The sequence below is a fragment of the Phyllobates terribilis genome, unplaced genomic scaffold (assembly GCF_046119375.1).
Source record: "Phyllobates terribilis strain yellow unplaced genomic scaffold, ASM4611937v1 Scaffold_13__5_contigs__length_258822181, whole genome shotgun sequence".
In the NCBI taxonomy this organism is placed as follows: Eukaryota; Metazoa; Chordata; class Amphibia; order Anura; family Dendrobatidae; genus Phyllobates; species Phyllobates terribilis.
Window position 1 is genome coordinate 36,876,825 of NW_027362773.1, and position 20,864 is coordinate 36,897,688.

General features: G+C 42.0%; 1 protein-coding gene across 4 annotated transcripts in view; it reads left to right on the top strand.

The window, feature by feature from the left end:
- LUZP2 (leucine zipper protein 2) overlaps positions 1-20,864 on the top strand; it is a 1,401,083-nt gene that overhangs the window by 1,272,935 nt on the left and 107,284 nt on the right. For 2 of the 4 annotated variants that reach the window (XM_073659432.1, XM_073659433.1), the window contains exon 10: positions 18,734-18,829. The exons of the other annotated variants lie outside the window; for them this stretch is intronic. In XM_073659432.1, the coding sequence (XP_073515533.1) occupies positions 18,734-18,829 (96 nt within the window). The remainder of the gene's footprint in view (positions 1-18,733; positions 18,830-20,864) is intronic. 4 annotated transcript variants of the gene reach the window in all.

The following is a 20,864-nucleotide window of genomic DNA, read 5'->3' on the forward strand; positions in this document are numbered from 1 at the left end:
TAGCAGGCAAGACCTCGGTGTCCTCACCAAGAGGATGACTGACCATGCTCTCCTCCTCCTCATCCTCTCTGTCCTCAGGCCATGCACGCTGAACAGATGGTATGACAGTGGTGCAGGTAGTACCCTCTATAGCGCATGAAACTAGCTCCTATTCTTCCTCCTCCTCCTCCTTTTCCTCATTGTCACCCAATCCATATTGGGATGAGATGAGGCTGGGCTATGTGTAATCATCCTGTATGGTTCCTTGCTCCATCTCACCGTGTTCCGTCTGCAATTCATCCTCTTTGATTGTGAGCGTTTCAGAAGACAGAGAAGCGGGATGGTGATGCTAATTATGACGTCATCGTCGCTCACCATTTTGGTGCAGTACTCAAAGTTTTGGAGGATGGTACAGATGTCTGACATCCATGTCCACTCCTGAGGTCTTCAGTGTGGAGTCTGAACTAAATACCGATGGCCTTGTTGATGCTGGTAGTCAACAACTGCTCTCTTCTGCTCACAAATCCTTCCCAACATCTGCAATGTAGAGTTCCAATGCGTGGGGACATCACACACCAGTCTGTGAGCCGGAAGCTGCAAACGCTGCTGAAACACGACAAGGACGGCGGAAGCTGTAGCTGACTTTCTAAAATGGGCACACAAGTGGCGTACTTTAACAAGCAGATCTGGGGTCTCAGAGCCGCCACCAGGTTCTGGCCATTGTCACACACAGCCGTAATTCTTGGTATCGAGAGGATGTGTTCCATCCCAAGGTCCGACTGAGTCCCGGCTTCCACTATGTTAACCCAGTGTGCCGTCAGCGAGATGTACCCTCCCTTTCTATCAACACTTGTCCATGTGTCCGTGGTTAGGTGTACTTTCCCTGTACCTGCATTGTTGAGGGCATGGCTAATTTTGTGGGACACATGCTTGTGTAATGCGGGGACGGCACACCGGGAGAAATAGTGGCGACTGGGGACCGAGTCTCGAGGGATGGCTGCCGCCATCAGGTTGTGGAAAGCTTCCATCTCTACAAGAAATTTGGGAATTTAGTAGTGTGGCCTGTGGGGCATTGGCTGTGTATTTGCGCTGGCGTTCCAAGGACTGAGATATGGACAACCGAATACTGCGCTGGGACAAGGACGTACTTGCTGATGGTGCTAGTTGAGAGTGTGCAATGACAGGTGCAAGGCAGGAGGCATCTTCGCATGCACCATGGACAGGGGATTGGCTTGCACACACAACAGCGGAAGAAGCAGTGGTGTAACCCGCAGACTCTGTTTCTGGACCCTCGGGTTCGGCCCACAAAGTCGGGTGCTTTGCTGCAATGTGCCTGATCATGCTAGTGGTGGTCAGGCAGGTAGTTTTGCTACCCCTGCTGATGCTTTCCTGGCTGGTGTTGCAAATGGCCTTTATCGGCAGAATCTTTAAAAAACAGCCAGACTCGGTAACACCTAACAGTTGTACTGGCAACTTCCGTCATTTTGGTCTTACGGGGAATGGTTACCCACCTTCTGGCTGCAACCACCACACTGCTTCTTCCTGCCTGTTGGGGTGCTCTGCCTCCCTCCCCCTGTGTACTGCTGTCCTCGCTCTGCATGTCCTCCTGCAAGGTTGGGTCAGTTATTATATCATGCACCACCTCATCTTCAACTTCAGCACCCTGGTTCTCCTCTTGACTTTCTGGCAATTGGTCTCACCATCATCTACCTCTTGTGACACTTTCCCATCGTCGGCTTCTTATGACCATGGCTGCTCAAATATTTGGGCATCGCTACATGTGATCTCTTCTTGCCCTGCTTCAAGTGGACCTGGCGAGAGGCCTGAATCTATAAATGGAAAAGTGAACAGCTCTTCAGAGTGTCCAAGTGTGGGATCAGTTTTTTCTGGGCACTCGGCATGGTGGGAGGAAGAAGGATCAGGCTGAGGGATATGTGTTCCAGACTTACGGCTACTGAGAGTTGACCGTGTGGAAGACAAGGTGGTGGTGGTGGTGGCTAAGTGACTGGAAGCATTATCTGCTATCTAACCAATAACCTTTTCACACTGCTCTGTGCTCAATAGTGGTGTTCTTCGGTCCCCTATTAATTGGGACAGGAAGGTCGAGTGAGAAGATGTGGGTGTTTGTTGTGGCACAGTTTCAGCTTGCCCACGGCCTCGGCCTCTGCATGCACCATCACCATCGCCATCATGTCCAGTTCCCCATCCCTTGCCACATGCCTTGCCCATTTTAAATGGAGGACAATATCTTCCACACTCACTACAAATGGTTGAATTTGGAGCGAACTTATTTGTGATCCGTGTGACGGACAAACCACAGTTTTAAATAGCTGGCCTGTAGGTAACTATTTTTAACAGCGCTGACCTCATGTCAATCAGTTCACTGACACTCTGCAACAAAATTTAAATGGAGGCCATCAATGGCAATATTTTCAGTGCAATTATATATGATCCATGTGACGGACAAACCACAGTTTTAAATTCCTTGCCTGTAGGTAACTATTTTTAACAGCAAACTGGTGTCAATAGCTTTACTGACACACTGAAGCAAATGTTTAATGGAGGGGAGGCCAGAAATGGCAGTATTTTCAGCTTAATTATATGTGATCCATGTGTCAAACAAACCACAGTTTTAAATAGCTGGATTTTTTGCACTGTAATCTGGAAAGGCCCTGGCTGTATTCTGCAGTGCCAACAAGCAAATGGCACAGAAAAAACAGTTTTCTCTGGATTGCTTTTCAAGCAAATAATCAGGATTAAGATAAATATTAATGGCCCCTGATACCTAGGGCTATTTCTACAAATATCTGTAAAAGCACCAGCGGACAGAACTGGAATGGACCCTCTTGCTATGTGCACTGCAGTCTGCTATATACCCTGCCAGCCTATATACACTGCCTGCCTGATATCTCTGCAGATGGATTAGTCCTCAGAAGGACTGTTAGTTGAGATGGATATGTGTCTCTAATATAGTCTGGTATACCTACACTAAATAGAAACTAGCAAATCTCTCCCTAGCTCAGCAGCACCTCTCCCTACACTGTCTGATTCTGGAGTGACTGTGATGAGCATGGCGGCGGCAGGTCTTATATAGACCTGATGACGCTGTGCAGCCAGCCAATCACTGTATGCCACAAACAAAATGGCTGCGGCATTACAGTGTGTGGCAGACAATCCCTGCATGTTGATTGGTGCTCTAAAGAGCACCAAACATGCAGGGAGGGGACCCGAGCTCCCGCCGAGCAACCCCAGAAATACTCGATGAGCGCCGAGCATCTCGAGCAGTGAGATGCTCAGACGAGCACTGAGCAGTTGCGAGCATGCTCGCTCATCACTAGTTACGACTACTGAAATTGTGACAATTAGTTAGACAGCTTTTAGTGGTTGTAACCATGGATACCCAAGGTCCTGCAATGCCTGCACGTGAGGAAAGACACATAGCGAATCAGAAAAACTATACTACATTTCTAATTGGAGGTATTTGCTAATATTATTAATATTATACCTATTACATATTGGGATAAAATCTTTGAGATAGGAATGCTCATTTAAATCACAGGAATAAGCTTCTATCTTACCCTTTGTGGTGGCAATCCTTGTCCTCTCTCAATATAGGTGGTATCCTCATGTATGTGGTTGTTCTCCTCCACCAGGTACAAACTATGCCCAGGCAGCTTAGATTGGTGCCATTTCTCACTCTCCTCTTTGGCTTACTGTGAGGCCTTGAAGTAGCGCACTTTAACCTCTTACTGCCAAAGCCAATTTTAACCTTCTTTAAAGCCTCATTTTTCAAATTTGACATGTGTCACTTTGTGTGGTTATAAGTTTGAAATTAGTCTTCCATTCCAACTGATTCTGGGAATGTTTTTCCACGAGACTTTGTCCTTCACGATAGTGGGTATTTATATATATATATATATATATATCTAAAATCTATGTATATGTATATATATATATATTTATAATTATTAATCAGAAATAATAAATAACATTCCCCATATGTATAGATGTCTAGTTTACTACAGCATGATTTTTGATACATCCTTTTAGTATGTTATGATATTAAAAGGGTTAAAAATTTAGCAGCAAATTTTCCTTTTTTTCAACAAAATTTATAAAATCTATTTTTTTACAGACCTGTTGTGCTTTGTAGTGGCTTGGAGAGGTCTATATGTCAGAAAACACTCAAAAGAGAAACAATTTTAAAAAATTGCTCCCTTTGGGGTAATCAAAACCACATTCAGTAAGTTTGTTAATTCCTCATGGGAATAGAAAAATTTGTTGGGCTTGTAGGAATAGATCCAACATGTATATTCAACCTTCTTGCATCCTCCAATATATCTACAATGTATGGGTTTCTTTTCAATGCCAATGTAACCCTTATTTTATTGTTTTTCTGATATTTTTTATCTTTACTATTTCAGCTGTTCGTTAATTAGTAAAGTATTCAATTATCTGAATGACTGAGAATGGAGGGTACACACAGTGCATTGCCATTCTTTTTTATAGATCATCCTAAGTATCGCCTCCAGAAACTTCAGAACATTACACATCTGACCACGGGTTATTTTTTTTAACGCTAATAACCAGACATAAAGTAATGGAGCAAGGGAAATAGATTATAGGAAAGTGGATAGAAAAGTAGATTACGCTAAAGATGTTTTAAGGCGACAGAGGGAAATAACAACAGCTTTGTGAGGAATGTGAAAGCACATATTCATATAGAAGAAAAGAGAAAAATAAGCCAAGTACTGAGAACTGAAAAAGATTTTGTAATAGGCCTGTTATTAGGGCAAAATGAGAAATTTGCCAGGGCCCTAATAGTGGCCACATCTCCAAATCTTCTCTTTGGGACTTTATGCAACTTGCACTATTTGTACACAGAGCAATCAGAATAACAACACTGGCAATTATTACTTTGTAGGGTGCTAGTGGGAAGGCAATTTTACTTAGTGGTATACTTTATCTCTGTTTGAAACAATGAGATTCTTATTTCTGTCTGAAAAACAAAAAATGGCATTATTAATTTGTAGGCCACTAAAAGTTTGGCACTTTCACTATGAGGTGCACTGTTACGACCTAGGAGGGAAAAACATCTCCAGGACTTTTCATCTGACCCCTTCCCAGCTACAGAGAGAGCACGTGACCGGAAGTGAGAGCGCGCATGGGGTGTGAGCACGTGGGCTGTGGTGTGGCTGTGGTGAGCGGCGTGCGGCGAGGTCCGACTCGGCTCGCGGCCCTCCGGCGAGGGAGCCAGGTGGAGGTGACCGAGTGGACCGGTAGGAGGCGCCTGGAGGGACGAGCGCAAGAGAGCGCTGTGATAGCATGCAGCGCCGGCCGGCGGAGGGCGCCAGGTGGTGGTGACCAGGAGGTGACCAGGAGGACCGGTAAGAGGCAACCGGAGGGGCGAGCACGCTGTGATAGTGTGCAGCGTCCCTAGAGGAGGTGAGTGAGGGGCAGGAGGCCGCGATAAGCGGCCCTACTGAACCCGAGAGTGTACTGTACTGTATTGTATTTGTATTGTAATTGGATTATATTTAAGTGCTCCCACCCCCGCCCTTATTTAAATTAATCCCCTGTCCATACTAGATCGATCTCCCCCCTATCCAAATTTAATACAACTCCCCCGGCCATCTTTAGTGATCCCCCAGTCCATATTTAATTGATCACCCCCCGTCCATATTTAAATTGATCCCCTGATCTCCCCCCGTCCATATTTAACTGATCCCCCTGACCACATTTAAATTGACCCCCCGTCCTCATTTAATTGATCCCCCAACCACCCCCGTCCATATTAAATTGATCCCCCGACCACATTTAACTGATCGACCCCCCCAGCCCATAATCAATTGATCCCCCTTGTCCATATTTAATAGATTCCCCCTGTCCACTTTTACTGATCCCCAGTCCCTATTTATTTGCTTTATCCCCATCCATATTTAATTAACCCCCTGTCCATAATTAATTGATTGATTCCCCAGTCCACAATTAATTATTTCCCCAGTCCATATTTATTGATCCCCAGTCCATAGTTAATTGACACACCGTCCATACTTAATTAATCCACCTGACCTACTTAGCTGATTCCCCCATCCATACTTGATACTTAATTGATCCCCCGTCCATACTTAACTGATCCCCCGCCGATATCTAATTGATACTCTTGCACATCCCTAATTGATCCCCGTCCATACACCTATATATAAATAATTGTGTTTTGGACTTGTATATATATACTGACTGTATCCCCATATTTAGAATGACGTCCATGTTGGCCGGAGCCATGCAGTGTACATCTTGCGCAATGTATGCATTCCGTGAGCAACCGCTCGAGGATCCATACTGCTGTGAGAGATGTGAGCATATCGTGCACTTGGAAGCCCAAATTCTGGATCTAAGTGCTCAGATAGCGATACTGAGGAGCATCGACAACATGGAGCGGAGTTTGATGCTCACCGAGCAGACACTCAATGGGTCAATACTGGGGGTGGAGCATAGAGGGGAAGGGCAGGCTGAACAGGCAGGGAGCTGGATAACAGTTAGGATGGATAGAGGGAAGAAGTATAGGAAGGCTGGTTCAGAACCGGCATTATTGGAGCACGACAGATCCTCTGACCGCCGGGGGAGTGTATGCTCCAGTAATGAGGGGGAGGGGGGAAGTGTAGGGCAGGCAAGACAGGTCCTGGTAGTGGGTGACTCTATTATTAGGGGGACAGACAGGGCAATCTGTCACAAAGACTGGGATCGCCGAACGGTGTACTGCCTCCCTGGCGCTCGAGTCCGGCACATCGCGGATCGGGTTGACAGGTTCCTGGGTGGGGCTGGCGAAGACCCAGCGGTCATGGTCCACATCGGCACCAATGACAAAGTGAGTGGTAGATGGAGGGTCCTTAAAAATGATTTCAGGGACCTAGGTAGGAAGCTTTGGGTAATGACCTCCAAGGTAGTTTTCTCAGAAATACTACCAATCCCGCGAGCAACACAGGAGCGCCAACGGGAAGTTAGGGAGGTGAATAAGTGGCTAAAGAGTTGGTGCAAGACAGAAGGGTTTGGGTTCATGGAGAACTGGGCCGACTTCACGGTCGGCTACAGGCTCTACCGTAGGGACGGGCTGCACCTCAATGGGGAGGGTGCAGCGGTGCTGGGGAAGAAGATGGCTAATTGGTTGGAGGAGTATTTAAACTAGAGACGGGGGGGGAACCAAGGAGATAGGTGGGATGTGAGGCAAGCAAGGGGGAAGGGGAGAAGTGAATATAATGAGGGTGGAGAGGGGGGTGGGGATAGTACAGTTAGATCATTAGAGAAGAATAGGATGCTAAATAACCCCAAAGTTTTATCTTGCATGCTGACCAACGCAAGAAGCCTGACCAATAAGGCGGATGAGCTGCGGGCGCTTATATCGGAGGAGAGGTATGACATCGTAGGTATAACAGAGACTTGGCTAGATAATAGCTACGACTGGGCGGTAAATTTATTAGATTATAGTTTATTTAGAAGGGACCGGAAACAGGGGAAAGGCGGAGGAGTCTGCTTATATGTAAAGTCATGTCTAAAGCCCCGACTAACGGAAGATATAGGAGAGGGAGAAGAGGGGGTCGAGTCCATGTGGGTAGAGATAGAGGGGGCAAAAAATAATAATAAAATATTACTGGGGGTCTGCTATAAGCCACCAAATATAACAGAGGAGAATGAGAATCTGCTATTAGGACAAATAGACAAAGTAGCAAAACATAATGAAGTGATTGTAATGGGGGATTTCAACTACCCGGATATTGACTGGGAAACAGAAACCTGTAGATCTCAGAAAGGAAAAAGGTTCTTGACAAATGTTAAGGATAATTATCTCTCCCAACTAGTGCAGGAACCAATGAGAGGGAAGGCCGTGTTGGACTTAATATTGACTAATAGGCCTGATAGAATAACTGAGGTACAGATAGGGGGGCACCTAGGTAATAGCGATCATAATATTATCGACTTCAAAATGCCCTTCAGTAGGGTTATCAATAAGGGAACAACAAAAACATTAAACTTTAGGAGGGCGAAGTTTGATCAGCTGATAGAAAACCTTCAACTTATTGACTGGGACAAAGTTCTTAATCAAAGGAATACGAATAGTAAATGGGGAAACCTTCAAAAGAATTCTGAATACTCAGTGCGAGAGGTATATACCGTATGGGAATAAAAGGGCCAGAAATAAGAGGAAACCAATATGGTTGAACAAGAACGTAAAAGGGGCGTTAAATAGCAAAAAAGAGGCATTCAAGAGATTAAAACAGGAAAACAGTAAGGATGCACTAATGTGTTACAAGGAAAAAACGAGAACCTGTAAAAAACAAATAAAAATAGCGAAGGAGGAAACAGAGAAACGTATTGCTAGGGAAAGTAGATCAAATCCCAAACTGTTCTTTACGTATATAAATAGTAAAAGGATTAAATCGGATAATATTGGACCGATAAAAAGTGAGGAAGGCAAAATCATAGAGAAAGATGAGGATAAAGCTAATCTATTAAATAATTTTTTTTCGACAACTTTCACAAAGGAAATAGAACTAACAGGAGAAATGAGAAGTGACAAGCTTAATCCTCCACTAAGTACGACTAATCTAACCCAAGTTGAGGTACAGAAACGCCTCAGTAACATTAAAATAAACAAATCACCAGGACCTGATGGCGTACACCCACGGGTACTAAGGGAACTAAGTAATGTGATAGACAGACCGTTATATCTTATATTTAAGGACTCTGTTGAGACTGGGTCTGTACCACTTGATTGGCGACAGGCGAATGTAGTGCCAATATTCAAAAAGGGAGCAAAAAGTGACGCCGGAAACTATCGGCCGGTGAGTCTGACGTCCGTTGTGGGCAAAATTTTTGAAAGTTTCATTAAAGAGGCAATTACGGAGCATCTTGATGCTAATAATCTTTTAATCCCGAACCAACATGGATTCATGAGGAATCGCTCCTGCCAAACAAACCTGATTGACTTCTACGAGGAGGTTAGCTCTCGATTAGATCAGGGGGAACCAGTGGATGTCGTGTATCTCGACTTCTCAAAAGCGTTCGATAGCGTGCCACATAATAGGTTGGTATACAAAATGAGAATGATGGGGCTGGGGGAAAATGTATGCAAGTGGGTAGCTAACTGGCTAAAGGATAGAAGGCAGAGGGTAGTTATAAATGGAATATACTCAGATTGGGTAAGCGTCACTAGTGGGGTACCACAGGGGTCTGTACTAGGCCCAATGTTATTTAATATCTTTATTAATGACATAGTCAACGGGATAAATAGTAAAATATCAATATTTGCAGATGACACAAAGTTATGTAAAACAATTAATACAAAAGAGGACAGTGCAGACCTACAGAGGGATTTGGATAAGCTGGGTAGGTGGAGCATTAAATGGCAAATGAGGTTTAACGAGGAGAAATGTAAGGTCATACATATGGGAAGGAAAAATGGAAGTCACCAGTACTCACAGAATGGGAAATCATTGGGGAATTCAGAGATGGAGAAGGACTTGGGCATCTTGATTGATAGCAAACTAAATTGGGGTGCCCAAAGTCAGGCCGCTGCTGTAAGGGCAAACAGGGTAATGGGATGTATCAGAAGTGGTATAGCTGCAAAGGATGAGAACATTGTTCTTCCACTGTACAAAGCACTGGTCAGACCACACTTGGAATACTGTGCTCAGTTATGGGCCCCAATATATAGAAAGGATATAAACGAGCTTGAAAAGGTACAAAGGAGGGCAACAAAATTAATAAAGGGAATGGAGGGACTACAATACCCAGAGAGGTTGGCAAAACTAGGACTATTCAGCCTGGAAAAGAGAAGGTTGAGGGGGGACATAATAAATGTGTACAAATATGTTAGGGGACAGTATAGAGATCTTGCCCGGGATTTATTCAAAAGGAGGGATATTACGGTAACAAGAGGGCATTCACTAAGACTGGAAGAGAAAAGGTTTCAGCACCAGCATAGGAAGGGGTTCTTTACGGTAAGAGCAGTGAGAATATGGAATTCACTGAGTGAGGAGACGGTAATGTCGGATTCACTAAACCAGTTCAAGCGGGGACTGGATGCATTTCTAGATACCAGGCAGATTTCAGCATACACTTAAAAATAGAATAAAATAGTAAGTTGATACAGGGATTTATTCTGACTGCTGGTTTCAGAGTCGGGAGGGAATTTTTCCTCAGGTGAAGATTGGCTAAATCATTTGGGGTTTTTGCCCTCCTCTGGATCAACTTTAGCAATTACAGAACTAACAGGTCAAACTTGATGGACGCAAATCTTTATTCGGCTTTACAAACTATGTTACTATGTAACTATGTTACCATTGGGTCAATATCAAGCACTATATTATTTTGGGGGGTACCATCTATCTATTTATTTATCTATCTATCTTTTTATGAATCTGTCACTGTTGTATTATACACTTTAAATGGATCCTGGAAAATGTAAGATTCATGCTGAAAATCCTGACATAAATCAGGTAAGTAGTTGGGATCAAAGTTAAATATCAACAATGGAAACCAAAGTCAGCAACCAACTGAGGTCTAAATCACTTTGACAATCAAAATGAATTATTAAATTCACAGGTAGATCTAATGTGTGTGAATTTCATCATGGCAGTTCACAATATGACACAGTAGTGCGCCTGGCGCCCACATGCCTGTTTGCGTTCTTTTCTGTCAATCCACGGCACAGCCCTTACCCACTTACCTACAGAAAGTGAGTTCCTTAAATGTATTGCAAGAGGCACATTAATGTAACATGGCAATTGGAAGGAAGAGGCATTCAAGATATCATCTCTACTTTACCGGATTCAGTTTCAAGAGGTCCAATGTAAACATTATAGAACTCAACTTTGGCTGATCTGATTAAAGCCCCCAATTACACAAGATAACTGGCAGTCAAGATATCATTCAGCAGACATCTATCACTACTGAGTCCCCCCCCCACACAGGAATGCTCCCCCTGTGCTTTCAGAGAAGCCTCTGCCAGATCCCTCTGGCAACATTTTATCTTGCAGAGGACAAAAGTATTGGCTGTTGAAAATCTGACATGCTGGCGGATACTTTTCCTCCCAATATCAGCTGTCTTGGAAGAGTTGAGGTCCCCATAAAATTTAATCTGTTGGGTGATATCCTGTGACTATTGATGTTTTCATCCAATGATAGTCAAATGTATAATGGGGGTCTATATATCAGAAAATGTTTTTTGGACCACAAATACCTAATATTTGGGATCTGATACTTTTATGAATACTCAGATAAATGTGGACACCCATTGTCCAGTCTGCTTCATCCACATAAACAACTACTTGCATCCCACAAATTAAAGAAACCCGACAGAACTAATACTTTCTATCTCAATGAACTCTTAGAGACCTTTAAGACTTACTATTATCAGTTACATAAAGGGTCAATTTACAGATATAGACCCTCTATTCCAGATCACATAGAGGCTTTTAGATACTGAGGCTAAAAATTCTCTGAAAAATGGCATTAGCGTTCTTGAAGAGAATGCTGGTATAAAAGCTACTACAACTGGAAATATTCCAAAACCAGGTTCAGCTCTTAAGTTTTTAACCAATACTATTTTCATTACTTAGATGAGTGCCCTTACTATCAATGTATTGCTCATTTTTTATATTTTTTCCCACCAATATGAGTCAGATGTTCTTCTTTCAGACAAACTGAGATCTACAATAATTAAACTCATTGGAGCCAATCTGCTCCATACACTGAGTTATAACGTGTGGACTTGATTCTTATTTGCTTCTTACATAGACTTTTACAAACAATTACAAAACTGAAACATTATCATAAATGAATGATACCAATGAAACCAAATATATTTGGCTTTGCAGCTGTGAGAGACAGATTTTAACATTTCATATTTTTTTTATCAAATAGCTTTCTGCATCCTCCAAGACACTTATCAACATCCAGAAGGGAGACCTTTCACGGCTTTGTAATGGTGCATTCACACCTACTGATACATATTTCCCAAATGTGTCTCATTATGTGATGAAATAATAATCTGAGAACTTCAACTTCAATAAACTGTACAAGACATGTATGTGAACACAACTGCATGCTAATCTAATGAATAGTAAATATGTAGCTCATTGCTATTTGATAATTGTTGAAAAGACTCAAAAATCCTGCTTAAAGTATAACGCTGGACAAAAAAAAAAAAAAAAATTCAACTTTAGCGTTGACCTATGGAACAATACTTGTCATGATATTAACCTACCTGACCCTTACTGCTCCAGGAATCCTTCTTTGTCTTTCCCTAGACCTCAGTTTCAGTTTGCTATGATGACTGAATAGCTCTAGTCAGTGTTGCCATTTTTTGGCATTTTTATTTTTTTTGCCATGGCCAGAACAGACCTAAGTTGGGTTATAGTACAGATTAGTAGAATCTCCAAAATTGGCACATTCAGCTTTGGAGACTAGTAGTTCTTCACTAGAGATGAGCAAACCCGAACTGTAAAGTTTGGGGTTCGGACCGGACATCTAATGTCAAGTGCTGAACTCTGAACATGGACTTCTCTAGGAGTTCCGGAAGAACTTTGGAAAGACGAAGGCATACAGAGATGGACAGAGACAGAGAAGGAGAGGGAGGCAGAGAGAGAGCCCCCTGATCCTTACTACCACAATTTTACAGCCCTTTTACAGCACCAAAGTTTTGGTCCCCATTGACTTCTATGTGGTTCGTGTTCGGATTCAAGTTCGGGTAGAGTTCTGGTACCCGAACTGAACTTTGAACTAAAGTTTGGTCAGAACCAGATGAACCAGAACATCAACGGGTCTGCTCATTCCTATTCTTCACATGTCTGGTTAAAACTTTCTATGGGGATGTCTATATTTTTAATATAAGTAGTGCAGCACTGAATATTCTGAATAACCCACATATTGGGGCATTTTTTCCTCTGAAAATGCTCTCTCTTTAGACTGACTGCATAGTATATTTTTGGTGTGATGTAGGGCTATGTACTTATGGAATCTTTTAGGAGTTTTTTAAGTGGTTTCTATCCAAAATTACCTGAAAAATCACTTAAAAAACAATTGAAAGCCCCTTTCTATTCCTTTCTATTGTAAAACCATTTTACTATTCATATGTTCAGTGTTTTTAGCGTTTTTTTCTGCTTCAGCCTTTTATTGTTTGGTGTAAAATAGGAAAGTGGATGCTCCAGATGGAATTCTTCCAAAGTGGTCATTGTCAAATCAAAATTGTTCAAAAGACCCTTCAGGAAAAAAAAAACACTCTTCGAAAATGCTTCAACCACAATTCCAATCCACTTTAGAAAAGTTAATCCCCAAGGAAGGACTATTTCCAAAAGCAGATTCTATTTGTGAACTTGTCATTTTTGAACACCTTGGAAAACTTAATGTTGCCATTTTGGGCCTTAAGATTAAAGGGTTTTACCGCCTTCTGCAGTGTCATATACGTATTGGGAAATAGATACTGCAGCCACGGTATCCTTGCTATTTACTGTGTTATGGCTCATGCACACGACTGTATTTCCGGTCGGAATGGTATCCGCTAAAACAGATCGCACTCGGACCAATGTTATTCTAATGGCGCAGTGCAAATGGGTGATTTTTTGCACTGAATCTGTATGTGAAAAAATTGCAGCATACTATGGTTTCACTCCCAAAATCAGATGAGACTTTCCCATTCAAGTTTTTTGGGTGGGAGAAAAAAAATGATTGCCAAACGGAGCCACAGTCAAGCATCTCATTTTTACAGATCCATTGCAACATAGGAAACTGTAAATGGTCCTGTAAATGATTAATTGCTGCTACTTTAAAAAAAATGTTTTGTATGTGGACTTTACATTGATGACAAGTGAGAAAATTATCGTCCCACCTTTCTGGATGCAACGCTAAGCGATTTGTTATACGCTCGTGTGAACTTACGCTTCCGCTATGTATTTTTTTAGTAATTGAGAAGGTCCTTGAAACATTTATAGGAACTGGTTTATTGAAAAGTAGAAGAGAAGTATAGATTGATGGAACGGGAGGAACGGGTCATTTTTTCCTAAAAACTTGCATTTTCCAAAATCTCATGCCTTTTACATGATACCGATGATTTATGATCAAAATTATAACAATATTTAGAACAACATAAATATTTAATTTTCAAAATCAAATCCTATGGCAGACTCTTAATTATTTTTAGCTTTTTTTTACCTCCTGCTAGAACATACAGTAGCATATTTTAATAGTTTCTGAAAAAGTTTATCTTTAATTGTGCCTTGTCCTGAAGAAAAGCCAAAGAGCAATTTCTCTCCATTTTTAGAGCTCATTAGGGGTGCTATTATAATAAATATGTGTGACCTAAGATATCACCCTAATTATGGGCAAAAATCAATAATTACCTTTTTTTCTGCTGTGTACAGACTGAGCATGTTTGCTTATAAGTGGAGCAATTTTCCAAATGCAGCACAAAGAAATAGATTTAGAGTTTAACAGCGGTTATTTTATCATGAGTAAAGGTCTTTACAAATGCTCAATAGATCAAAATTATTATAATCAGCAGTATTTCACTTTGTGAAAGGCACTTACATGCTTCTCAATAGTATGACAGTATGGTGCATGCAAGGAGAAAATGAAAAAGGAAATCTTTTCAGGATATTGCATCTTTATTAATTATTTTAGGTGTTCAAACCCTTAAAGGTTGGAAGCATTTTTGCATTCCAGTCAACCGTTTTGTCCCTTGGAGTTATCCAGCAATAAACTGCCGCTCTCTGTCGCCTGCGCGGCACAAAATGTAATCCGAATGATACTGCCTTTAGAGAACATGAAGCATAATTAGTTATATTTAAATGCAGTACCAACAATGGTGCCCCCCCCAAAAAAAAAACAGCAACGTTTCTTATAATGTCTACAGGTGGCGCTTCTGGATAATTGCAGCCAAACAATGGACTGCTACTTGGTCATGTTCTCAGGTACATGTAGACAAGTTGGGCTTATGGAAAATATATCATAGGATGGAGATCTAGAGAATGATTCATCAAAGCTTCTGCACCAGTATTTTGGGGCAATAAGCTTTGAAAAGTCTCATCATTTAGGGGCAACTGGAGGCTGCACTGAAATTACAAAACTTTTGCTGTTTTCATGCTATTTTCATCCAATGCTGACAAAGTGGGTTAAATTGGGGAAAGACAGGGGTGTGGAGACCGTCACTAGTAAAATTCATGACAAGTGACAGCGTTCACTACACCACAAATCTTGCTCCAGCAGGGACAGGAGTGGGATTTGTGTGCGCCACTCATCTGGCACTCCTGATTCATGAAGAGGTGGATGCCACTTCATGAATCAAGAGCATCTGACTCCACCACCCTCATCATGACTGGCGTGAACAAGACCGTTCTTGATAAATCAGGCCGCAAATGTTGGCTCAAATACATTGTTAAACACTCATAGTGTCAGTCTTAAGAGGAAATACTCTCCTAAGTGAGCATTAAAACATCATTAAGAGAGTCATGAAAGGAGATGATCTCTCTGGATACCCCCACCGCTCTTCACCTTCCAACTGGCACAAGTCCTCAGTATTAGCATTCGCAAGTAACACTCATCTCTCCACTACAGAGACTGTAGCCATCAGTTAGGGGGCAGACAGATGGCTGTATTTCTTGTGCAAGGATGGCATCGCATTCCTCGGACGGACTGTCAGCTCCCCTGACCTGAGCATGACTGCATAGAAATATATCACGCTGTCATGCTCAGATCAGGAGAGGTGCTGGGCCAGTCCGTACACTGCGATGCGATCCTCGCATGAGAACTTCATCCGTCTGTCTGCGCCCTTAGAATTAAATTCAGCTCATTGCTTTCTGTGCTTTGTGAGTGTTTCAGTGTTGACATCTGTAGCTCTCGTCGGTGTGGTCTCGATGGGGTCTCAGGGGTTGTATTGGACTAAGGGTAGGTTCACATGACCTTATAAAAATCTTTCTGAGTTTCATACAGCAAGTAGAACAGTTTTTTTCTCACTCGTCATCCATATACAATCTGCTTTTTTACAGCAGCAACTATTAATCAGGTGCAAGACCATTTATAGTTTCCTGTTGCAGAATTGAAATGTTTCCATAAAAATAGGATGCTGTACTGTGTCTCCGAATGACATCAAATTTTTTTGCATATCCACAGACTTGAATGAGAGTCTCCTCTGATTTCCAGAGGAAACTAGTGCATGCTGTGTTTTTTTTCACCCACTGATTTAGTCATCTGCACTGCCTCATTGAATAAAATTAATCATTAGAGTCTCGTCTGTGGGGGTGCAACACCCAGCAACACGCTGTGCCCCGAACCTACGGTGGCTGGAACTGCCATTCAATGGAATAGTGGCTGTGGCGGGTACTGCACATTTGCCCTTTATTGATTCATATAAGGGGCAAATATGCTGAGCTGCTTTACAATTAAGCGGTTCAGCACTGGGAACAGTTGATCGGCTGGGGCACCTGGTGACACATTCCCACCAATCCGACATTGATGACCTATCCTAAGCACAGGCCATTAGATTTAACATCCCAAACAATCCCTTTAATATGCAGTGTGGAACAACAAACCAATTCCAAATAAAATAAGCCAAGAAGACTGACATCACTGATGTGCGCTGGTGGTCATCAAACACAGCTGACTGGGAGTAGGGAAAACACTACTGCCAGATTGCCATTGGGAAGGAAGGAGAGGAGTATTACTGGGCCATAGGTAAAGAGTACAGTATTTGCAGAAATTTGTCGACTTTTTTAGCATCACTTCTAAAGGTTTTGCTTTTATATAAGGATTTGTGCAGACAATGTCTTTTTCAGGCCAGTAAATCCTATGAGGTTTTTAAGTGGAAACTAACTAGTTCAGGATATGCTGGCTTTTTCTTTCTTGAGGCATGTTTTTCAGCATTTTAATGGTCATTTCCTTTTTTAGTTTTTTTCGCCACTGGTGATTTATTTTTGCTTTTTCTCAGCATGTTTAGATCATCTTTTTTTACAGATAAAGCAAAATTACTGGCAACACGGTAAAAAAATAATTGGGCGTCCCCTTGGGGTCTTCCTATTTGGTAATGTATAGAGCATTTTCATAGTTGAAAATGCTTGAAGATTGGCAGATGACTTCTTTTAACCACATGGCATCTTTGTTAACCTGAAGCCATTTGAAAACATTCAAAATACTGAATATAAGAATAGCAAGTGGTTCTTACATAGAGATGGATATGTTCGCTTTTTGAGCATTTATTTTGGGCTTTCTCAGGCTAGTTTTGGAGTGGACTCGCCTAAACAAATGTTGTGTTCCCTGACATTCTTCTTTGCTTTCTTTGCTTTCCTTCCTAAATGCAGATTGTAAATACTCTTTAGTTATATTGGCAGCCATAATTGTAAAAGCTCAATGATGTAAGACATTATCCGCTTAATGGATGCACAGAAGGTCTATGACTTTATGAAAACATAACTGATGGAAGCAGAATGATGTACATGTAAGTCTAAGTATATAAGCACCTAATGAAATGGGCTCTTCAGTTCTACTTTTCAATCAGTTGATACTTTGAGTGTGATAAGCGTCAGTGACACACTGATTAACTTAATGTAAGAAGCTTAACTGTCACCTACTGTATGCATGGCTTGCAGTTCTACGTTGAGTAAGATATATGGCAATGGCTAAATTTTAAATGCCTAACTAGAGAAGTAGGCGCCTCAGCTAATGGAGAGTAGGGTGCCAAATGTCTCAGTTGACGAACTAATGGAAATCGAACAGCTACACATTAGGGAACATTTGCAAACCCACACTAAATTAGCAAATAAAAAATGAATATTTAATGTAAATATGAAAATAAAGTGTATTTTTTCTGCGCATAATGCGATAAAACAAGCAACAATGTCTGCTACTGAAGTAGAATCTGCACTTTTCCTGCTCTAAACAGTATTGGGAAGATAGCTGCTAACAATAAATTCTTGTCATTTTTGGATCTTTCCTGGCCATATTATTCATCCCATTGTATTTCTGCTATCGTTTTAATATTAGCTCTTTGATGTATCACTATTGTTTGGGCAATATTGTATCATTTTTTACCAAATGTTTTATTATGGGAGTGAACATTAACATAGCAATAAAGGGCAACAGTATTTACCTGCCATGGTCTTAAAACTATCAGGATGCAGCAAACCTTCTAAATAAAGTTCAGTAGGACAGGGAGTTCAGTGGCGGAAGGAGTGGGGAGATGCTGCGGGCCCAGGCTGGTAGGACAGGATGTTCGGTGGTGCGGGGGCTCTGCCGGCATTTTGTGAAAGCCCAGAGCCCCGCACCTTCCATACTTTGTAAGGCGCTGGACTCCGGGAAAATGGCCACCAGAGGCGTCCCATGCTTAATTGAGATCTCGGGAGACAAGATCTCGTGCCGAGATCCCAATCTGCTTATGCGCCACCTCAGGAGGCCATTTTACTGTAATCCACCACATAAGAAAGTATGGAAAGTGCAGGGCTTTCACAAAATTTTGGCCGCGCCCCCGTACCACTGAGCACCTCTTCCCACCGGCCTGAGGCCAGAAGCCATCATCCCACTACTGCCTCCGCCAGAAGATTTGGACAGCAGCCACCCTAGTACCCCGCTTTCCCACCAAATTTGGGGTAAAAAAAGCGCATCTTATGATCCGAAAAATACGGTATTTTATACCAGTTGTCATCTTTTAAACTGATAAATCATAAACATTGTGATAACAATTAATATATTATGTTTCTTCATCCTATAGGGCCGAATGGATTTACCTTCAAATACAAGTTCAAATTCTAGTGAAGTGGTAAATAAAGATTTTCAACATGACAAGAACTGTGATTCCCCTCTCAATGTAAGCATATGTCATTTTACCAGAAATGCTGAGCCATGAAATCCTTTCTTTGCTTTGCCTGTAGACTTTACAATCTGATGACTTTGCTATTAGACAAAAAAAATTTGCAATGAAGAACCTACAACTACAGTTAGTCGAAAAGCGTTTTTCTCGCCTTTTTCATTAAACAGGATGTTCATCCTATATTTATATACCGTAGCCATCAACAGTCTCAAATCTCCAACAGAACTTAATTTTTCTCTCTTGCTGTAAAAAGGAAGAGCTGCATTATTTATGGACCACCAGTACAGCATTATCTGCCCTAATTGTCCCCATAGAAACCTTGAGATGTTAGGGTCCGTTAACATTAACATCATGGGTGGTTCCATTCATAAAGTCATGACATACCAATGCCTGCTGGATCTTGTTCATGTAAAAAAACGAATTTATTCTTAATTAGATAGTTGAGACTATTTGTTAGTCCTACCAAATGGCTATGAATCTGAGACCAAAACGATTGTCCAAATTTAGAACATATGAACCCTTGGCCAAACCAAGCATGCATTTGCCTGCGGAGGGAAATATTTTTGTCTGTTGAACAAGTGTTTGGTCATCTGCCCTTTAATATGAATGGCCGCCAAGGGAACGTCTACTACTGAAGTGGAGTACAACTTGCTGCCCCACCAAAAATCAGCTGTTACCAGCTCCTGCTCCTAAGGATAGGTCATGAATATCAGAGTAGTGGACAACAGCTTTCATGCTCTGTTTGTGGATGGTAGATACACTTGATGTATAGGTTCATTTTAAAGTTACTTTTATTATCAGTGTTGAGCCACCCCCATAGTGTTCGGGTTCGGTTCGGTTCGTCGAACACCGGGATGTTCGAGGAACTGTTCGTCGAACTGTTCGTCGAACACCTTAGAACACCGTCGAACACCGATAAAACCAATGGCAGGCAAACAAAAACACATAGAAACACATAGAAAACACCTGCAAAGGTGTCCAAAAGCTGACAACCTGCTCAGAAGACACTCTCTTTAAAAAAGCCGGCCGGCAAATTCAGCAGCGGCATACACCGGTACCCGACAATTTAGACAAGAAGGAATAGAGCATCACACATAGATTAGATAGATAGAAACATGTCAGTCACATATATATGAAGTACAGTGACAGTGTTGGTTACTGCACTTGTCATTTAGTGTAAAGGATTTAGTAAAAAAAATATTAGTGTTTTCATGCACCGTCTCTTTAAAAAAGCCGGCCGGCAATTCAGCAGCGGTACCCGACAATTTAGAACAGAAAGAATAGAGCTTCACACATAGATTAGATAGATAGAAACATGTCAGTCACATTTATAATAAGTACAGTGACAGTGTTGGTTACTGCACTTGTCATTTAGTGTAAAGGATTTAGTAAAAAAAATATTAGTGTTTTCATGCACCGTCTCTTTAAAAAAGCCGGCCGGCAATTCAGCAGCGGTACCCGACAATTTAGAACAGAAAGAATAGAGCTTCACACATAGATTAGATAGATAGAAACATGTCAGTCACATTTATAATAAGTACAGCGACAGTGTTGGTTACTGTACTTGTCATTTAGTGTTAAAATAAAGGATTTATTAAAATAAAAATTGGCGTGGGGTTCCCCGTAATTTTAGTCTCTAGCGGAGGTTAAGCAGACGGCTGGGGCAGATGTTTGAAGCCTGGGAAGGGGGTAATACCCACGGAGCTTCCCAGGCTACTAATATCAGCCCCCAGCTGAATACCTAGCCTTTACTAGCTATTAAAATGGGGGACCCCTCAAAAAAAATGACGTGGGGTCCCCCCTATGTTAATAGCTAGCAAAGGCTAGGCAGACAGCTGGGGGCTGATATTAATAGCCCAGGAAGGGTGCCATGAATATTGGCCCCCTCCCAGGCTAGAAACACCAGCCGTCAGCCGCCCCAGAAATGGCGCATCCATAGGATGCGCCAATTCTGGCACTTAGCCTCGCTCTTCCCACTGCCCTGTAGCGGTGGCAGTGGGGTAATAGGGTTGGGGTTGATGTCAGCTTATAA